Below are 19,755 nucleotides of genomic sequence, written 5' to 3' on the forward strand. Positions count from 1 at the left end.
GCAAGAATAATAATCGTTAATATTATAAGTATTACTAATGATTATAACAATAATGATTACAACGTCCTGGTTCTTTGCATTATATGCCCAAAATAATTATTCTTTCCTGCAATGATCAAGTTGTCTGCGCTTATTCGGATCGGTTTAGTTATGAAATACGCATACTGGTGCTGTGGTAAGTGAACACGCTTTTGTAAGAATACCGTTGTAACGTGTAATGTTTAGAAATGTGTCATAATCAAGTACAGATGTAACTTTCATTTTTTTAAATGAAAAGCTTAGCATTAAATTAAACGAATTTGCAACGCTTCAGAAATGCCGTGATTCACCCCAAACGCCTCACAGCTCCGTAGCCCAGTACCTGCGCGTGGTATCGCTACAGCAGCGTGGCGTATGTGCGTCCGCTCGCGTATTTCCTACTGTTTCCGTAGTAATCGCCGTGGCTCCGCCTTCCCGCTTAGATACTTTCACTGCAGTGAATGTACCATGGAAACTGGCCCCAGCCCCCATTTCCCGCGCAATATTCGCTTCCTTATAAGGGCAACAGAATTCAAACGCAGCCGTACGTCAGGCGCGTATGTAAATCGATTTGATTGAAGAAAATTAGAAAATGGTGGCGTGGGAAAGGCGCATGCGCAAAGACGAGGCGATTTACTATCTTCCAGACGTTAGAAGTGAGACATCAACAAGCGAAGGTGTTAAATGAGGAACACTTGTTTTAACGGGTTTTTTCGAATTCATTCACATTTACGGGCTCATTTCGTCTTACATCACGGTAAGAGAACGCATTACTTGATACGTATTTTCGCAGTGTTTATGGTTTTTTAAACCGTGTTCTTTTATATTATCCTCGCGTGGTATCATTCAAAACAAGTTATTTAAATAAGCGGTATTACTTAATTTTTCGGAATTGGAGATATGTAAATCTGTTAGAGAGCTTGTAAGTCTTTCGCAGCAGTTCATTGACATTTGAGCCTCAAAGAAACTACGCCGTTTATAATACTTATTAAAATACCGTCTCCGGTAATGGAGTGTGCACGTTGTTTTGCCGAAGATGGAGTGATAAAAGTGATGGGAGATTTCCCCCCTCCCCTTAGTTATTCTTTTAAAACAGAATAGCAAGTGCCACGAGTAAAGTTTTATTCCTAGCCAGATGGATGTATGGCACGGGATTAAATTTTAAATACACTTTTATGAGAATTGACACTTTGGTCCGGGCCGAATAAACGGTCGATTTCGTGCTGTCTAGTAAGAGTTCGGTAAGACGTTGTCTCCCAGTTAAATGTGCGTTATCCCGTGAGTGTTTCTGGTTACGTTTCGGGATTTTTTTGCGGCCATCCTTGTAGCGGAAAGTGCACGTTTCACGCCTGTTCGGGACTCGCCGACTCGAGCTGCTTTTCAACGCAGCTAGTCAATCTACATTTATTAACTTGCTTAAGCTACGATAACATTTACAGCACGTTGCTCAAAAAAAGGAAAAGAAAATGCAAATGCTATGAAGATGTCATGGCGTCGTCTAACTACAGATGAAGCCCGCGGCTCACCTTGCGTTATTGTGCAAAGCCGTGTATTTTGTGAAATCAGCTGCCATTTTGCACTTATTCGATTTTTGAGGCGTCAGATTGTTGTTGTTGTTCGGTCCAGCTGAGGGGGGATGGACGGGTGCCGCTTTGAAGTTGCTGCGCGCCTCCGTGTACTTCAGGCTACGGGAGTAACTGCGCACACCGCCGCAGAATCATTCGGAAAACAAAGGGGCACATCGCATATTATATTCCGCTTTTTTTGTATGCGCTGGCACAACTTAAGCATAGTTGATGGGTTTTGGTATATTTGTGTTTTTTATTACTTTGATCCGTATTGGTTCATTGTGGTAAAGGGCATCTGAAAGCTGGCGACTGCGATGCAGTGAAAATGGAGTGAAAATGGGTGCGCATGATGCAGAGCCATGCTTCCCCGGAGAAGCGGTGGGCGGTGAGCGCGTCCTTTTACCTTTTCACATGAGACGACTGGCGCATTTCGAAATGCGTGAATGTCGCTTCTGCGACTAATGCGGGCGCTTTGCCGGTTAAACAACTGTCCACGATCTAATATAAGGCTATTTACTTGTTTAAAATCCCGTTTTATTCTTATTCTTTTTGCAATTTCCGCAAATGCATTTCTTTATAGGTCTGCTAAAATCCGCCCCCCCCCCATTCGTTCCCTTTGAAGTGTGTTGCCATGTTTGAATTACGTCAGGCTCCGAATTATACAGTCCCGCTGTACTAATTTGAAGCTGTGGAAAGAAACATTGACAACAGGCTCGTCTTGTTTTTATGGACACATTTTGTGTGATTTGTTGCAATAAGTGGATTTAGGACAAATGCTGCCGGAGTTGACGTGTCGCTCGTGAAGTGAAATGAACAACAGAAACAAACCTTTTCAGTCAGGCCCCATTTCAATAACTTTGTGGAACTAGTATGTTATTTAAATAAATAATCACGACAGTCCCAATTACGCTCAATTTAATGTGTAGATAGGCTAGCCATTCTTTGCCAGCTTATTGAAGGAGGATCGTTCAACTTCCGTCGATGTCTTTTGTTACGGTTAATGCATGGCTGTCGAACATCATCTAGATGATATGCAGGATTTAGTCAGATTATTTTACGCGATTTATTAATGCTGTCATATACGTTACAGATGACCTAGTTCTCTTGATCTGGATCACGACACTTCGTCTGCCACATGCCTTATGTTGTCTGCAGATCCCCGCGGCGACTGGAAACTTGTAGACAAAGATTGCTTTTTAGTTTTTCGCATATATGATTACAAGTTTGGAAAGTCTGTAGCATTTTCTTTTTGTTAATCATGCGCAAACCGCCCGCAAGAATGTTGTGTTCAACCTTACATTTGAGGAAGCTAGGTGATTTAGTTAATAAATATATCAATGAAGGATGTAAAAGGAAAAGGTATACTGTGTTATTGGGACTTCCTTTTATTTATCGTTCGATCTCGCATCTGCACTCCCACTTACTCCTGTTCTTGCCACGTGCCGTTTGAAGGAAAATGTTTGGTTTCCATAAGCCGAAGATGTACCGCAGTATAGACGGCTGCTGCATCTGCCGGGCCAAGTCCTCCAGCTCGCGCTTTACGGACAGTAAGCGCTACGAGAGGGACTTCCAGAACTGCTTCGGGTTCGTATGCTTTCCTTCGTGTGGCACTCCTGTCCGACTTGACAGACACAGATGTTGGGGAGATGTACTATAATATTAAAACATAGTTATCGTGTATACCACTGCCCGCCCTCCTCCAAAACATATGATAGTAAGTACCGAGTAAGTTGTAATTTTATAAATCTAGAAGAGCCTGGGCATTATTGAGCAAACATTTTTCGTGGTGGTACATGTAATGGTACATAACCTGATCACTGGAAAAACATTCTCTGATCTGGACTTCATTTGTATTTGTGAAATAACTCGCACGAGCACACAGGGAGATTAAGATTAACATATTCTGACATATTCTGTTTTGAAATCAGTGTGTGGTTTTTTTTTTGTTTTTTTTTTCCCCGCAGGCTTGCTGAAAGTCGCTCAGGGGAGATCTGCAATGCCTGTGTGCTCCTGGTCAAGCGCTGGAAGAAGCTCCCGGTGGGATCCAAGAAGAACTGGAGTCATGTATGGACCTTCGCCCAACCTCCATATCAATAACTGTATAGAAAAATTTATGGTTCTTGTGTGTCATTCTTGGTATTAAACCATTTTATCACTTGGCGCAGAACATGCTTGTCTAATTGGTTGGAATTTGAATCTTCTACTACTTGTCATTAGGTGTAGTGATCTTACTAGTGTCACTCCTGTTCCCCAGACAGTGCCAGCATGTGTTTATGCTGTTGGATCCTTGTTCTGGAAATAGGCAGCTTGTAATAATGTAGTGCGTCTTGTTCTATTCCAGGTGGTTGATGCGAGAGGTGGGCCAAGCTTAAAGACTTCAGTGAGGCCTAAGAAGATAAAGCCGTTATCGAGGAGAGTGAGGCCGAGTCAGATCAACAAAGTTCAGAAGGAGCTCAAACGGCTGTGTAAGGCCCTGCTTCCTAAGCTTGATTAATTTTGGTTTTGGAACTTCTCCTAGACCATCGCTAGTTGAACATGATTAGACATGTTGAATGTGATAAGTGGTTGTTTGTTTTTCTTTGAAAATGAAAAGCCAATTCTCGCTGGGTGGGTCCCTTGCTTGACAGTAAGGATAGAACTTTGGATGTCATCTGAATCCTCCATGTGGCTGGTGAGGATTATTTTCTTGACGACATTCCTTCTCTGATTAAAGGGTCTGACCTTCTCCTGTGTGTATTTTAGACTCTGATGCCCACAGTACCACGTCGAGCGCCTCTCCGGCTCAGTCTCCCAGCTACAGCAACCAGTCCGATGAGGGATCGGACTCTGAGCTTGCCTCTGGCTCTTCCCGCTCTCCTGTCTTCTCCTTCCTTGACCTCACTTACTGGAAAAGGTAAGGCTTTCTTGCTTGGGTATTCTGTTTATTTTTTTTAAATAGTTAATTCATTTCCTTTCATATCTCATTTGGCCATCATCTCCATCGACTAGTATCTGTCCAAACAAGGGAATGTTTCCACGATGCCAACTGTCTTTGTATATAAAGTGTTGCTGTTTTCTTGCAAGTTGGAGCTCCATCTGGTGGTGGGGTGTTCTGTTGTAAATATGCACTGCCTCCGTTAGTGATGACCCTACCAGACCAAACTTGTACTGGAATTACTCTTATGGCCTCCATGTTCTGCCTTAACTCTTAGTTTTGGATTTCAGCTGAAATTCAGAAGAATGTTTCTCATGGATGGTGTAGTGGCATTGGCTCACACTGTTGCCTTGAGTTGCTGTCCCTACATTGCCCATGTGTGAATGCATGTGTACATGTCCTGTGGTAGACTGGCATCTCATCCAGGGCGTACTACTGCCTCGTGCCCTTTGCTGCCTGAGGCGGACTCTTAGAAGCATAAGCAGTTGGAGAATTTCTTGGTGGCTTCCACCTACTGCTATATGCTGTTCCTTTTGCCACCTACAAATACAGGACATGTTATATGCACAGGATTTAAAGATTTTTTTGTCCTATGTCTTTGAAATCTTTACCAGAATAAATGGCTCCCAACTTCGTTTAGCGAAATTCACCCTCTAAGGTGACTTGTTCTTTTCACGATCGTTTGTAGAGAACCATTGAGATGAGCTGTCTCTGGTCTCTTCTTATTGTAGGGATGCTCATTTGTGTGTTCAACCTTTTACAGGCAGAAGGTGTGCTGTGGAATTATCTACAAAGGGCGCTTTGGGGAAGTCCTGATAGACCCTCATCTCTTCAAGCCCTGTTGCCGTAAGAAGCAGCAGCAGCAACAGCAGCAGCAGCAAGAGGAAGAAGATGAGACCCAGGAGAGCCAAGAGGACAGGGAAAGCATGCAGCCACAGAGCCTGCTGTCGCCCCCTCAGGCCAAAGAGGAAGAGGAGGAAGAGCATATAGAGGAGGATGAAGAGTGGTGACATCATTTCTTCCCCTCCACTGATCAGAAGTTGCCTTTAATTGCCTTCATTTCAGGAGAACTTTTTTGGTTTTTATTTGATTGGTTGTACTTTGTGTATTTGATATAATGAGCCGTGCAGACTTTTCTAGTTTTCTCTCTCAATTGTATCTTTCCCTTCCTCTCTTAAGAAGAAATGCTTGGATTCTGCTTGGAGCGTGCCCTCCACTCCCTTCTTTGGACGTCTGCACGCAGCAGGCGAAAGATTTGGAATGACTCGCACACTCGTGTTTCTTGCTTCTAGACCAGAGCCATAACTGAAGCTGGCCCTTTCTCCTGCCGCTTGCCTTGCCCAAAGACCTGCTTTGTATATACGTCTATATCCACTATGTGGGTATGGGCATCTACTGAAAACAAACCTAGTTAGAAACTCAAACACCAGCCTTAAATTCTTAGTCGTCGGTTGTTTATCAATGTAATATACTTTCTTTTTTCAAAATGGTTGTTACGGGACCAATTGATAGTCGCAATCGGAAACTGACACCTTTTAAGAAGTATTGGTTAACCTGCATGACGTAAGCGATAGGTTTACCAAAATATATCTTTGTAAATTGCATGATATAAGCCATTGCATGGCCTTTGGTGGTAGGAATGTTGTGCCTTTTCGGGCCTAATGGTGAAAAGCTATAAGCATTTTTAATAAAATGAAATTAAGTATAGGAAAATTACGGAAGACTTTCTGCAATGTACTTATCAAAAAGTTCTCTTAAGATTGCACACTTGTCACTCTCCCACTGTTGACATTTAAAAAAGGATATACCCTTGCGACATAGTGTACTGTATACCTCCAGTGGCTGTATGTGTGCTTTCTCATATTCATGCTTTCGTGTATTTACATAGCTAGCACTTCAAAGGTATGCTGCCGTTCTGATACAGTTGGGCCACAATGAGACCCTATATGCCTCCAACACTTTTCCAGTGGTTAATTTAACTGTGTTCCCTAAGTAGCGAGCACTTGTTTTTTTGGATGATGGTCACACCAAGAACTATAGCGAATAATAAACAATGGTTGTGACCAAATTTCACAGGATGCATTTGGGGCCTTGTGTAAGGGCATTTTTATACAAACGTCCGTAAGAGTACCTGAACACAAACATGGTCTTTAAGACAATAAGGCTGTATATGTTAAGAAAATATATCTGCCCCAAAAATTTATCTCTAGTGAAGATGGTTACCTCAAAGGTTAAATACATAATAGGGATTGGACTGTATTGATTAAATGACTGGTGACATATGACTAACTAATCCTGTTGCTTTTTGAATTGTAGAGTCATGTCCAAAACGGGCATGAAAACTGTTAAAGAATGAGACATAATGCATTCAGTTTTCGGTTTTTTATTTTTTATTTCGCATATTCATGCGTGAGCAGCTTCGCGTTACGCTTACTGACCAGAAGGTGGTGCTGCTGAATCGTCAGTTCCCCCCCCCCCCCCCCCAGCAGTAAACCGTCTGATTACAGTTTGTGTATGTTCTTGACTTTTGCCGTGCAATCTCATAAGGAATAGCATTTCAGACTCAATGGTTGTTATACATCAATGACTTATTAAACGTTTCTTCATCGATGTATGTCACCACTGAGATTAAAAACGAGTTAATATGTGGTCTGGTTCATACTTTATCATGATATCCTATTAGTGGATGTGTTTATTGGCAGCTATATGTTAAAATTTCCCCAAAAGTGCAGTTCACAGCTTGGTATTTAAGCTTTATTGTAAGAATGCTGCAGACCAATTGACTTGTCACCAGTGTATTTGTAGGAATCTCATGCATGGACACTAAAATGGTACTTTTTGTGTGTGATTTTTCTCCCTGCCATATATCTGGGAGGTTTTATGTACATATTTATTCTTGGGGAAATCCTGTACCGGTTGACTTTCCTTCCTGTTATTTATTTATATTTATTGGTACCACTTTGTTTTACCTTACTGGGTGTGCTTTTTGTCTTTTTTTTCTGTGTACTTTTCACACTTTATGTGGGGTTGATGGATTGACACAATGCATGTTGTTAAATCGTGGTAATTTCTGTAGTATAAGCTTAAGGATTTCCGTATTTTGCTTGTGTTGGACTTTTATATGTCTCTGATAATGTTTATTTTTCAAGTAGCAAGGGTGAAACACCATATTTAGAAGTGTTGTTATGTTTGCCCTAAGCACCTCTAGTCTAATTACGTAATCATGTCTAAATTATTCATTCTACCTTGACCGCCATTTCAGAATTTCACATTTTAAAGTTACATATTGATGCTTTAATCACAAAATGATTTATGTATTGTATTTGTACGCAGACAATTAATTTGGGATTTGGAAATGAGCCCTTTGCAATGAAGGTATACTAATCTGAGATGAAATTATGATTATTTTTGTATTGATTTTGGCTGTAAATTTCCTAAAGGAAAGTTTGACCTTTCAATTCCCACATGAAATCTCTACATAGACTAGTGTCTTAGCTGTAGTAGTACAGGCATGTATGGTAGCTATGCACTTTGTATTGACAACATTAGAAATATATGAAGCAAGTTTTGTATTTTTATACATATTGTACGTTTTTTACTAGTTTAATAAAAGTAGTTTGTGAAAATGACTGTTTACTTCAAGGCTTGTAACAGCACATTACGCAGCTAATGACCGCATTGGAGTTACGGATTAATCACTGCACATAAGATTTTACAATGAATATAACATAATTAAATATGAACTTCCGAAACAGACCACCAAATTCAAGCAACTGTACGGTACAAAGGTTTTCTGTGAAACCAGAAGATCAGAAGTTGACAATTTACGACTTTTAATTTTTTGGTTTTACTTCCGATGCCATGAACGACAACATAAGGTAAAGGTTAGAACCGTCTGCAAACAAAATACTGCTGTTGTGGGGAAAGATGTTTGTTCAGCAATATAAGGACATTTTGGCAACCAATCTGACGTTACATGCTGCAAATATAAAATCTGCTTGCTGGATTTTATAAGGGCAAACTGTGATGGACAGGTAGGGAATTAAGGTCATGGTTTTATTTAAGGCATCTCTCCGGACTAAAAATGGAGGGTTAGCAGGGAACCTAGGAGTAGAAACAGCAGGATTATTTTTTCTGTTTTTCATAGTCAGCCAGTTTGGGTGCGTGCGTGCGCGTGCGGCCTCCGGCGCTCTGGGCAGGGTGACGTCACTCTGCATCTATATGCCCTAATTGCTAAAGCGCTTCAGTCTATAAAACGCTATTAAGGTGGGACATGGCCAGTCCGTACTGAAGCTGACATCGCGCATTTAGGTTCGTGTGGCAGGAGTGGTCCTTTAGCGGAGGATTTTTTTTTCCTCTTCCATTAATAATTTCCCATTTTCTCCGTTCTGTTAAACACCTGCACCGGGTAACATTTGGGATATTTATTTATTTTGCGCGTCTGTTTTACTGGCGTGGCGAACGACTGGTTTGTTTTAAGCTTTACTGGTTATTTTTGCAGGAATATTCGTTTGTTTGCTGGCGTGTAAGATCTGGTTGTGCCGCTCCTATGTCTTAAATCATAGACTACGGGGATGAACTTCCGCTGCAAGTTCGTCTGGATGACATGCAAGTTTGCTGAAATCAGTTTTGCTCCCTCGTGGTAAATGTGTGTTTGGGATTTTTTAAAGTGGTTTGCGGTGTGTATTAATCGTGTTGCCCGGTTTTCTGAAGGCTTTTTTTGAGTAGTTATTTACGACGGGAGCAAAACAAGCACAATGGTGTGGTCCCGTCGTTGCTTTAGCGTCCACGCTGCTACTGGCCATAAGGGATTGTAATTTTTGTTTTATTATGCTAATACATTATTTGTGCACCTTTAAGCGTTTAGACTTGTGAATGTTGCTTATGCTTGTGTACCGTCAAGCGTGCGTAAATGTAGTTTAGTCCGCCCTTTCAGGTGAATTTGCTGCAGTACTGGTGTTTTCTCTTGATTGCTGTATATTTCAAGTTTACACGTTGGTGATTGCTCGTCACTTAAAAAAAAAAAAAATCTTTTTTGTTGAGCTACTTTTTCTCGTGTGGGCGAATGTATACTGGTACCACATTCAGCCAAATGCTGCATGTCATTCCTATTGGATCTAACCCATTAGTTCCCGCCCCCACCCTGACTGAGCTATATGTCAAACATTTTTTTTTTTCCTCCTGCTTTCCATCTTAGGCAAGATGGTGCACCAGTCGTCTTCCTCCATCCTCGATGCGTCTTCCCCCTCCGAATGCTCTGAGGAGGTGCTCGAGACCCCGGGCAGCCCCAGGCCAGACCCTCCCGATGCCTTGACCTCTTTGCAGCTGGATCTGCCTGCTTCTACCACTACTTACCAAGGCTATGAGACGTATATTGAAAACGGCCTTATCTGCCTGAAGCACAAGATCCGCAATATTGAGAAAAAGAAGGTAAAGCTGGTCAGTTTTAGCTAGCAGCTTTTGATCTTTTCAGCAATACATAGACCTACTTGTACAGCATGTTTTTTTTGCTTGTATTCAAAATGTCTCTGCTTAGCCTGGGGTCACTGGGCATTGCACGCTAAGCTTGTGACGGTATTTATATATGTTTTCAGTTAAAACTGGAAAATTACAAGAAACGAATAATGAACGGGGAATCCCTCAATCCAGACCAACTGGTGGGTAACTTCCAGATTAAAGCCAGGAGCCAAGTGCCAAAACGAAATTCTGCGTGTTTAGCTGAAATGTCCTGCTATCGTGAATCTGTGCAGATCGCGCGCTCTCTGCTTTCCAGGACGCCGTGGAGACGTATGAAGAAGTTGTCCATAACCTGAAGTTTGCCAAAGAACTACAGAAGACGATAGGTGCCCTCAGCCAAGATGTAAGAGCCCTTTAACTTTTGGGGGTTGAATTTTATGCAGTGCATGTTATCTGTATTCACAGACAAGATTCGGAGTAAGCTGCATGTGTAAGGATGAGTTCATAAATTGACAACTGCAAGGATGTGCTCAAGTTCAGTTGCTTCTAATGCATTTTACAAATGGAATGTACTATATAATTAGCTTGGGGGATTTGCATTTTTAAATGTGAAGAGGGCGACTAGTAGAATAGCTCTACAAACATGTATTCTAAACTTGTAAGGTGTCCCGTTTCCCCCCCGCCCCCCGAATTCTGTCAAAATAAAACACTGCATGGTTCCTGTGCTGAGTAAGGATAGTGTTTGTACAACCATAAGATCTATTTGAATGAAAGGATGCCAATCTGCTGAATCGCGTATGACTGTACTCCTTACCGAGTCCAGTAATCAGTGTAGCCACACATGCCTCGCTACTAGGCTAAGAATTTTAATTTCCGGTTTTCCATTGAAGGATTGCAGGTTTTTAGTTGAAAAGTCCTTCCTGAAGTGGTTCACTTCACATTTTAAACTACAAGTGCTACATCGATTGGTTTATTAAGTGAAGTGCTCGTATAAATTGTCCTTATGAAATCATTAATGTTTCCCAATCTGGGCTTTGGGGACCTATAGACAATCTGTTTTTGCTCCCTCCTGGGGACTGTCTCCGAGGGAGCTGGGAGGGAGCAAAAATGTGTTCTCTGTGGGTCCCTGAGGACCGGGTTGGGGAAACACTGCCTAGGTGTCAATCATGTGTTGCTGCAGCTGCTGAAGGCCCAGAAGAAGGCAGTAAGGCGAGAGCAGACGAGTCAGATGGAGGCTGAGAAGCAGCGGCTGTGCACGGTGCTGCAGGTTCACTACATCCTCCAGAACCTCCAGAAGGAGCACACGAGGAAAGACTTCCGCAGTGGTCTGAATGGGGCCCCCTTCCTGTCTGCACGCGAGCTGGAGCATTTGCTAGAACTGTCCACCTTGCTAGGCTGCCGCAGGGATGAGAGCGTGAGGTAAGACTCATCTCAGGAGTGGGTGAAGTTCTGTTGAGCTATTATTTATTTATTTTTTAAAAAAAAAAATTATTTTTTTTTTAGCCGCTCGTGCTGTGGTGCAAACAGCCACTTCTATGTGGGAGTTCCTTTTCAGTCGTGTTCTGTCGTTCGGTCAAATCATATGTGTAGGTATGATCGGTGTATATTTGAGGATTCTCAGGCTTCCAAGGAATCGTCTTGGGTGACCTGACTGCTCAGGGCCTCACCGACCTGCTTTTTGTTCCAGTCTGCAAGACCAAATGGAGCAGGTGTCCATTGTTTACTGGGATTTGCTAGAAGGAGGAGAGAAGCCAGTTGCTGGAACTACCTGTAAGCACCGCATGTTTGAAATATCTTTGCGCCCCTTCGTACTGTTTTGAGGAGTGCTAATTTTTGGTGTAGGAATTTTAGGCTTCACCTTAACGACCCATTTGAAAACAGTGGTGGTTTGTGCCTTGTTTCTGGAAGGTCAAGAACCATTTTGATGTCATTTCTTGGGCAACTTTGGAACTGGAAGCCAACAAAAACATTCTGTTTCCCTCGTAGACAAGCACCTGAAAGAGAATCTAGCAAGACTGATGGACTGTGAATATTTTGATCACATCCCAGTTCCACACAGTGAGAATCTGGAAGAGGACTTTCTAGAGAGTAAAAATACGAAGATGACCATAAAACCACAAAGAATCATGTCAGGTATTGCATCAGTTGAAAATCTGTATATGGACAATGATGCCATTTTGATTCCCACTAAATATTGACTACTATGGCTTTGTAGATCTGTCAACGTTGATGGCTAGAAATGAGGCTACATCCAAAGAGGTATAACTTGGGATAACATGCCATCTCATCCAGATATGGCATGACGTGTGTAATGGTTTGATTCTTTGTGAAATCCACAGATGTGAGGGAAAACTTACTGCTTGCTTCTCTACAATTTAGTTTAACAGGTGCTACTTGGTTGATGGAGACTTCAGTGGTCAGATCCAGCCAAATAAACGTCCAGCACCGGCGAAGAGCTGGAAGGCTGATTTTCTGGCTCTAAAACAGCAGGAGCCTCCGGACTCGTGGGATATGGAGTTTGAGGATGTCCCAACACCTCAACCGACTGCGCCCCAGAAACCCTGGAGAGGGGAGATAGGGTTTGTCCCAAAAGCACAGGCTGCCATGAAGAGTTCCACCCAAGTGCTCAAAGAGGCAAAGCTTCATTTCTGAACCCTATTTTTTTAAGACCCATGCTGACAGGAAAGTTCCAATTTGTACTTTTTTTGCTTGTCACTGGCACTGTACCCTTGAGGCTCTGCTAGTTGTACCCTAACTGTAGGCAATTGGACCTTTTTAATGTTCCATTGGGGGTATGTCAATGTTTGTACCTTGGATGTCCCTCAGAGTCCCTTTCTGTACCTTTTTTTAAATTGGACTAAAAGGTACATTAACCTACACCTAGGGTACAATTCTCAGACCCTTGAGGGTTCAGCCCCAGTGACAATTGGTACTTTTGTTCCCACAATGCACTCCATTCTAAATTTCTCCAAATGGAACTAATAGTTGCCTTTTCATGTAGTATTTGGTAATATTCTGAAAATATGGTGCTGGATATGCCAAACATGAAGGGTTTGAAATGGATTCTTTTTATTTTATTTTTTTCCCCTTCACTTATCTGGTGCCTTCTCTTCTGCCTGTGTCTCTTGCAAAATTCTGCAAACTTCAGAGGAAAGTGAAGAAATTGAAAGGACAGCCAGGCAAAAAATTGGTTAGTAGGCTACATCTTCTTGGTCCATGATGGACAACGGAGCCCGGATGCCAAATTGACTTTGGGTCTGTGTGCATTTTTTTTAGACTGTGAAGGTGGAAATGCCAGTTGAGGTGTTCAGTTCTTCCTCCCTGCCCAATGACCCTGTTCAAAGAGAGCAGGAACTGCAGGAACTGATGGAGCAGATCAAAGGCTCATTCAGCTTCATGCAGGTACAATGTAGGGGCGATCGAGTTTGTCCAGACAAGTTAGTGCCACTAGTGGTCACTTCTGTGAAAAGCAATGAATTTCATTTCAGCTTTGGCCATGTGACTCATCTTGCATTTTGTAAAATGGTTTTACTAGGATTCTGTGCTGGACAGTGACGGCTCCGTGAGCAGACACTCGTGGGTATCGTCACCAGAAAATGGACCCTCTTCACCAATTGATCTCAGTAAGATGCTGCTTTTCGTTGTACTACTGCCAGAAGTCTTGGTTTCTCATTAAATGTGATGGAAGTAACTCCTGGGTTACTGAGGAGACTCCTACACATGATACCATGTATATTTTCTGTCTTCCCAACAGCAGAGAGTGAAGTGGAACGTCGAGCGAGTCGCCTTCCCAAAGTATTACATGTAAGCAATACAACCTTTTTTTTATTTTAGTCCTCCAAGACAACTAGGCATAAGTTGACTTTTATGCTACTTTTGGCTTTGCAGTCTACTCCTTTGCCTCCCAAGAGCCATCCAATCAATGCCAAAACAGATCTGACCAATGGGGATCAGTCTCTGGATAACAATGACCTGGACCTTACTGCAGACCAAGGAATACATGTATGACTTTTTGTGTGCGTGTGTTTGACTGGGATCTGTGTGGGTACTTGTTAGATGGCAGTTTTATGCTTTTCTTTATCTTTAACCCTAGTCACCTGGCGAACTTGTTGGTAGCATTCTTGGGGTTCAAGTTGCAGTAACTGTAGGTTATTCGGGCACAACTAATTAATGCAATGATCCTGTCCCTTTGGATATCTGCATAGCTATTTTATGAGATGGTTATGGCCTGTATACATAATCAATCCTACTATCTCTGCAGGAGAACGTTTCAGACAGCTCCATGGATGGGTTTGCGACGCAACCATTGTTTCATAGGGAATCGGCAGTGTCAATCTCCCTGGCTGAGAATTCTGCAGAGCAGGTGATGCAGTTAATATCGTGTTGAAACATTAGTTTTATGAAATTTAACTTGTTTTACATGCATAATTAACCTGAAAGTTCAGGTGAAACGATGAAATGGTCAATTGCTATAGTGACTTGCTTGCCAGACCTTAAGTCTCCAACCTAATGACCTAATTGGAGTGACACAACCTGAAAGTCTCATGACTCAAATCCCCTACCTTGAATTTCGCTGAAGGACTCCAGTATATCTTACGGTTATGAAGTTCTGCAGCCAAGCTGATCTCTAAAATCATAGTACTCCCATGGAGTTGTCCATTGTGGTATTGTACTGCATTCCCAATGCAAGTTTGTATTCAGGGGAACAAACCCTACTTTAGAGGATGGGTGGTTTCTAAATTCCATGCCGCAGTCTGACCCTGGAAACACGGTAGCATTTGAATGGTACAGTGCTCTCCTGATCTGAGGAAATACTGCATGCCTTGGCCCTACTGTTGTGTCCAGGTTGGTGTGCACAAACACAGGGTTCTTTATGCACCCCTCCCCCCCAAATGTCAGATTGGTGAAACTTTGGAGTGTGTAGTTATTTGAAGCCGTAGTGCTAAAACACTAAGCCTGTTTGATGTTCTCTCTCCCCCCCCCCCCTTGTATTGAAAGGTGGTTAATGATGCATCAATGCCCCCCAAAAGCGATTTCGACCAGAAATCGGATGAAAGCGTCTTCTCCGACTCGTACAATCTGAACTACACAACTGCAAGCACACAGACCCCACCTGACCTCGACTTTGATTTGGAACCTCTGCAACCAGGTACTGCTTGAATATCTGCAGAGTGTCTCCCTGTGGAACAGTCTGGTTCATCAGTAGGTTGTAGGTTCTCTGGAGTCCAGTGAGCCATTGCTCTTTTCCTTTTGGGACAGTGACCTCATACCAGTCCGAGACCCCGATCACCAATGGCTGTCAGATGCCTATGCCGCCTGGCCAGCCAGTTGGTGCCCTCTCATACCATGCCCAGCCTTATTACCCCAGAGGCTCTGTCAGAGGTATGGCACGTGGTGGCAGGTCCCTGGCTCACTCCTTCCGCTCACCGGGTGGGTATCAAAGTCTTCTGGGCTTGGTAGGCACTGGGGTGTTCTTTCTCTCTTGACTTGGCAGGTCTAGTGGTACCAGCCTCCTTGGTAACATGGATGCATGCAGTGTTTAGCCTGCTACATGGATCCAGAAAGAAGCTCCTTATATTCAGATTGGATGCAAGGCTATTCCGAAACCATGCATGTGATGTGCGCTATAGTGTTACATGGATTTCCCCACTCTGAAAAATGATCTAATGTGGCTTGTGAGGAATTTGCCCTCCGTCTTTCCTCTACAGGTGGTTTTGAAGGCTTCAGGGCTGGAATTCGATCCCCTAGGGGTAGCTGCCCCCCCAGGCCCCATGTCGCACGCGAGTGTGCCCCAGTTCTGTACAGAGTTCAGGTAATTGTAGATAAAGTAGCGACTTGATTGACTTGACGCACACGTGATTGTTTTGCATTAATTTCTGGTTAGGAACCTGGATACCAAATGAACTACAACCATGCTGCTAGTGGGAAAAGAAGCAAACCTAGAGGTAAGTGTGATAGACCACTTCTCTGGCTTTGTTTCATGTGTGAAACATGGTGATCTGTAGGACTACTGATGTGAAACGTCAATAATACAATTATGTAGTACAAGATCTAGGACTTTTGCATAGAATGAGGTAAGCAGACAAGCTAATTGCGAATAGGGAAGGTTGTATGCTCGAGTAAAGGGTTTTTTAGCTTGATTTTTGAAATCTCACATCAACTGACCTGGCAGCAGGGGAGGAGTTCCACATTGGGGGGGGGGGGGGTCGCGAGGTCATAGCTGTGGAGTTTGGAAGGTGGTTGAGGAGAGACAGTAGAGGAGGATCTGGACTGTGGAGAGGCTGGTAAGGAGGGAAGAAGCAATTCAGAAAGCTATGGGACTTTAAAATACTTCTGACATTCAGAGCTCTTAAAGTGGATACATCCTCTTATAGGGAGCCAGTGAATGCACGAAAGTATGAGAGTGATGTGCTGGTAGGAGTGGGTGAGGGGCGCAAAGCAGAGTTCTGGAGTTTATGGAGAGATTTAGCAGTGATTCCAGTGAGTAGTTAGTTGCAGGAGTCAAGACAGCTGGAGATGTATAGCCGTGAATGAGGGACTCTGCAGCAGAGTTGGAAAGGCAGGGCCTAAGCTGGACCATGTTGCAATGATGAGAGAGAGCTGTTTTTATTGTGTGTGTGTGTGTGTGTGTGTGTGTGTGTGTGTGTGTGTGTGTGTGTGTGTGTGTGTGTGTGTGTGTGTGTGTGTGTGTGTGTGTGTGTGTGTGTGTGTGTGTGTGCATCAGAGGAGAAGTTGTGCAGGTTTTGATGTGTGTTTAAATTCTGGGGTTTCCCAGCCACTTGGAAGAATCAATCACAAGTAAACAGCCCGGAGAGAGATGACACCTTCGCTAGTGCAGACTCTGGGTACAGTGACTCTCGTTGCGCAACGCCCATCGACGTGCCCTTCACCACCCAAAGCCCGGCACTTGTGCCCATCTACCCGATGCGCGTTGCCTTCTCTGCCGCCTGCACCGCCAACTTTGTTCCCAGTTCGTTGGACCAACCGATCATTTTTGACGTGCTGCATTGCAATCTGGGAGAGGCGTTCGACATGCACGTGGGCCGCTTCTCCTGCCCTGTCAACGGCACCTACGTCTTCATATTCCACATCCTCAAGCTGGCCATAGATGTGCCGCTCTACGTGAACCTGATGAAGAACGACGAGGTGATGGTGTCTGCTTATGCCAACGACTGTGCGCCCGACCACGAGATGGCCAGCAATCAAGCGGTGCTGCAGCTCTTCCAGGGCGACCAGGTGTGGCTGCAGTTGCACCGTGGAGCCATCTACAGCAGCAGCTGGAAGTACAGCACGTTCTCTGGCTTTCTCCTGTACCAAGACTGATGCATGCCCTTTGCTGGACAGCGAGCACTTTTGCACCTAACTGGATGGCTTTCTGCTGTGTGATGAAATGCGTGTCCAGTTTAACAATCCCTGCCCTCCCTCCTGCCACTCTAATGCTCAGGTTTAATTTTGATGAAGCGTTTGGCCATTTCTTTGCCATTTTGCCTTAACTGCTGTGGCAGAGCCATGAGTGAAATGCCGATTTTTGTTTTGCTAATGACATCCTACTTCAACATTTAATCACGTGAACTAATAACCCATTGACTTGTTGGATTCACCCGTTTTTTTTTTTTTTAAGCGAGATTTGACCTAACTATTGGTTTATGCACTTCATAATGTATTACAGAATGCACAGTTTATGTTCCACATAGGATGTGATTATGGCCAGTCAGGCATTTTGGTGCATTTTTTTAAGGGTTCTCCCAAAGCTTTAGCACAAAGGTGCCTTTGTTTGCACGACTGAATGGGCGGTGAGGATGTAGCTGAAATTGCTTGACGAAAGCTCAGCACTTTGCACAAGCTTCAGTGTGGCCTTGCTGTTTTCATGGTAGAAGCTACTGCTGTGATCTGTGTAGGCAGGTATACAACACAATTACCCAAAGTTGTGTATTGAGCATTTCTGTGGAGGAGTTCAGTGCCTAAATAAATGAAACTGCGCAGCTTGTCTGAATTTTTCATCCTTTATCGGCTGTGGGATGGATGGAAGGATTCTGGTTTTTGGGGTGATTAAGATTGCTATGCTTGGGTTTCACGGTAATATTTACCTGCAGATGTTTCTCACTATCTCTTCCACGTCATCTGTGTCCATGCATGAACCAGAGATGCACCGATTTGTTGGCCAACTATTGGTATCTGCTGGTACATCAGCAATTGCCCGAATTTTTATTTAATTAAGAGCCGATAATTCCCTTCAAAAATGGTGACACCCCCCATATTGCTTTGCACACCAGTGTAAATGTGGAATTATAACTGCAGAAATGATTAGAAATGTATTCTGCTGAAATCAGTGCTCTGCACCTGAATGCAAATTTGATTCCTCACTTTAAGGCGAAACAGTGGTGAGTATGAAAAGTTTTTGAGAAACAAATCTGTTCCAATATAGAAGGCTGTAGTGCTGCCAAACAGCACGAGTCTGTCAGTAATGCAGGCATTTCATAGCAAAAGAGAATTCAGAGGGTAAAATCCAAATTATGACATGGGGGGGGGAAATCAGTTGGTGTTTGCGTACAGAAAAAAATGCATTCCAATTTTTTTTTTTTTTTTTTTTGGGTGGAGTGTACCTTTAAACTTACGCAGAACCTCCCTGATAATCACTGTCAATTTAATACAAAATCATCTCTGTATCTGCCAGTGCATCCCTAACGAAAATGAATTGGTAATATATATTACTGCAGTCTCTCACACACAAAAACTTGGCAACTCTGAGCCTGAGAAGTGCCATATCCACAGAGAAATACTAATTGGATTTATATATAGTTTCTCTCTTCCCCTCAATATATTGAACTTCCGCAAATGTCAATTTGTACGCTCACCTGTGGGAGGGGTGAGGCTGTCAGGTTCCCTGATGATGTCCTGAGATGTGACTCTATTTTGAACTATAGATGGAGTCCAGTGAAAGAGTCCAGTGTAAGGTCTCTCTAGGCCCCTGTTATGTGGGTGACAGAGGGAAACCTCAGCTCACTTAGGTAAGCACTCCTGTACCACTGTTCGTTTCAGAATGTTTCCTTCAAAGCTTGACTTTCAGGGCAAATGAACATCGGTCTTCCAGTCGCGATGCCTTCCAGTTTCACAACCTGTTTTGGTGTAATCTGCATACCCAGATCTTAATTGCTTAGACAACTCCTTCAGGCCAAACTGACTTAAAATTCCCCCCCCCCACAACACAGGACTTGGACTAAATTCATTCTTTGCACTTCTCTTATATCAAGGCCGTAAAATGGCACGTGGGATACCATGGATTTTATTTTTTAAGTTTTGGCCCAATCAGCCTGTAGCTCTCTGTAAACGTTTATACTGACAGGATTAACATGTGAATGTTGAATGACTTAAAACCTAATGTCCTTAACCTAAGATGATTTCGCTAAGTTTATGTCATTCATTGTAACCATGGTGGCCCGATAGGGCAGGGAGTGTAGATCCCACCCGTGCCATGTGTGTAAATAACATTTATCTTAAATAGTCCATTATGTTACTCTTAAGGCTTAAATATACATGTCGAGAATTGCATATTTGATTTATTGCACCATTGCATAAAACTATGAACTGACCGTAGCAGAACTTGCATCTAAAATAGGAACACAAATTTACCTAGAAATACTTCTGATCAAAATTAAATTTTAGAAGATCTGTCAGACATAATCAAGCAGCCATCATAATGTAAGTGGAAGACGTATAGGGTAACGGTTTATACAGTTTTGATGAGAGGACAAATTTCAAGGAACGTGTCGCTTAAGATAACGTACAATTACAAGTTTT

General features: G+C 43.0%; 2 protein-coding genes across 7 annotated transcripts; both read left to right on the forward strand.

The window, feature by feature from the left end:
• Nucleotides 1–562: 562 nt before the first annotated feature.
• On the forward strand, nt 563–8,126 carry sinhcaf (SIN3-HDAC complex associated factor). 2 transcript variants are annotated; one of them, XM_049007646.1, is made up of 6 exons: nt 563–775; nt 3,039–3,170; nt 3,551–3,650; nt 3,928–4,051; nt 4,329–4,479; nt 5,264–8,126. In XM_049007646.1, the coding sequence occupies exons 2-6, from the start codon at nt 3,043–3,045 to the stop codon at nt 5,508–5,510; spliced, it is 750 nt and encodes a 249-aa protein (XP_048863603.1). In that variant the 5' UTR covers nt 563–775; nt 3,039–3,042; the 3' UTR covers nt 5,511–8,126. The 2 variants fall into 2 exon arrangements, with proteins under 2 accessions (XP_048863603.1, XP_048863601.1); XM_049007644.1 differs by lacking the exon at nt 563–775 and adding an exon at nt 789–1,971.
• A 550-nt stretch (nt 8,127–8,676) lies between these two features.
• Nucleotides 8,677–17,939, forward strand: caprin2 (caprin family member 2). 5 transcript variants are annotated; one of them, XM_049007640.1, is made up of 20 exons: nt 8,677–8,811; nt 9,698–9,930; nt 10,095–10,157; nt 10,274–10,360; nt 11,138–11,376; nt 11,645–11,727; nt 11,944–12,090; nt 12,173–12,216; nt 12,337–12,591; nt 13,106–13,147; nt 13,234–13,359; nt 13,493–13,580; nt 13,712–13,761; nt 13,846–13,959; nt 14,219–14,320; nt 14,956–15,106; nt 15,217–15,339; nt 15,666–15,769; nt 15,842–15,902; nt 16,733–17,939. In XM_049007640.1, the coding sequence occupies exons 2-20, from the start codon at nt 9,703–9,705 to the stop codon at nt 17,278–17,280; spliced, it is 2,655 nt and encodes an 884-aa protein (XP_048863597.1). In that variant the 5' UTR covers nt 8,677–8,811; nt 9,698–9,702; the 3' UTR covers nt 17,281–17,939. The 5 variants fall into 5 exon arrangements, with proteins under 5 accessions (XP_048863597.1, XP_048863598.1, XP_048863595.1 ...); XM_049007641.1 differs by lacking the exon at nt 8,677–8,811 and adding an exon at nt 8,819–8,908; XM_049007638.1 differs by lacking the exon at nt 8,677–8,811 and adding an exon at nt 9,001–9,108.
• The last annotated feature ends 1,816 nt before the right edge of the window (nt 17,940–19,755 follow it).

This window comes from Brienomyrus brachyistius, chromosome 3 (assembly GCF_023856365.1).
Source record: "Brienomyrus brachyistius isolate T26 chromosome 3, BBRACH_0.4, whole genome shotgun sequence".
NCBI lineage: Eukaryota > Metazoa > Chordata > Actinopteri > Osteoglossiformes > Mormyridae > Brienomyrus > Brienomyrus brachyistius.

What these genes read in the sequence shown, in the direction of transcription:
- sinhcaf (XM_049007644.1), top strand. Translation starts at nt 1,946, where the DNA reads ATGCTTCCCCGGAGAAGCGGTGGGCG. An exon ending in CCCCGGAGAAGCGGTGGGCG is followed by an intron (nt 1,972 to 3,038) that starts GTGAGCGCGTCC and finishes TGCCGTTTGAAG; the next exon opens with GAAAATGTTTGGTTTCCATA. An exon ending in CCAAGAAGAACTGGAGTCAT is followed by an intron (nt 3,651 to 3,927) that starts GTATGGACCTTC and finishes GTTCTATTCCAG; the next exon opens with GTGGTTGATGCGAGAGGTGG.
- caprin2 (XM_049007638.1), top strand. Translation starts at nt 9,075, where the DNA reads ATGAACTTCCGCTGCAAGTTCGTCTGGATGACAT. An exon ending in GCCAGTTGCTGGAACTACCT is followed by an intron (nt 11,728 to 11,943) that starts GTAAGCACCGCA and finishes TTTCCCTCGTAG; the next exon opens with ACAAGCACCTGAAAGAGAAT. An exon ending in GACAGCCAGGCAAAAAATTG is followed by an intron (nt 13,148 to 13,233) that starts GTTAGTAGGCTA and finishes CATTTTTTTTAG; the next exon opens with ACTGTGAAGGTGGAAATGCC.